The 845-nt window shown below is 38.6% G+C and overlaps 1 protein-coding gene across 1 annotated transcript; it reads right to left on the bottom strand.

Moving 5' to 3' along the window:
• Positions 1 to 6: 6 nt before the first annotated feature.
• Positions 7 to 711, bottom strand: LOC117110403 (tctex1 domain-containing protein 1-B-like). Its single transcript, XM_033253097.1, has one exon. It carries the CDS (start codon positions 657 to 659, stop codon positions 27 to 29), a length of 633 nt encoding a protein of 210 aa, XP_033108988.1. The 5' UTR covers positions 660 to 711; the 3' UTR covers positions 7 to 26.
• Positions 712 to 845: the final 134 nt, after the last annotated feature.

Below are 845 nucleotides of genomic sequence, written 5' to 3'. Positions count from 1 at the left end.
TAATAAAATAAATAATATATATCATGCTACTCATAATAAGAAGCATGAACCATTCCGAGAGCAATTAAAGAATCATTTTGGTATGTACATGCTGCAAAATTATCCGTCTCCGTGTTCCAAACCGCTCTACTCGCCACTTGACAGCTTTGTTGGTTCTTTGAGTTAACCAAAACCTGTGCAACGAGTTTATATCTTGGAAAATGTAAATCCTTCACTTTGCATTTGATTTCTTCGGCAATCCTTTGGGCAAATATCGAGCATGTTTTGGGTTCGTACCTCATGCCCGCAAGATGTTGCTCTAGAGTTTGTTTGATTATTTTCTCAGTTGATTCTGGTCTAAACTTTGTCCCTTCATCCGGCTCCATTTTGAAAGTGTTTTCCAGTTTAATGACCGATTTTGTTCGTCTGCTTTCCGCTGCCGAACTGAGTTGAGGATTTGAAAACCTTGGATTAAGACTGATAGACATCTGTCTTGAAGGACGTCGCCAGCGGCTGTGCCCAGCATCTCCTAATGTTGAGTTTGAAATAGAACTTTTACGCGAGACCACGGACAACCGTCTTGATCCAGCTTTTGAGATTCCCGTTCCGACATTTAAATTCCCGTTTACCTTGTTAAAACTCTCGACATTCCCGATGCTTAATCTATGTGTTGACGCCATAATTAAAGTAGTCAATTTTCCTTAATGGAACGTCCTGCAAAAGAAAGGGCAAAGTACAATTAAACATTAATTAACAAGGACATGCTAATAAAAAATACAAAATAAAACACCCTCCGGCACAATCAAAACCCCTTGGTCAAGTAAGTTTGTATAAGAAAAAATATCATGCTATGTTTTTTAAGCGCA

This window comes from Anneissia japonica, unplaced genomic scaffold (assembly GCF_011630105.1).
Source record: "Anneissia japonica isolate Jap-2015-1 unplaced genomic scaffold, ASM1163010v1 scaffold147896_len845_cov125_single, whole genome shotgun sequence".
Classification (NCBI taxonomy): domain Eukaryota; kingdom Metazoa; phylum Echinodermata; class Crinoidea; order Comatulida; family Comatulidae; genus Anneissia; species Anneissia japonica.
The sequence above is the reverse complement of the archived record's forward strand: the minus strand, read 5'-3'. Positions and strand labels throughout refer to the sequence as shown.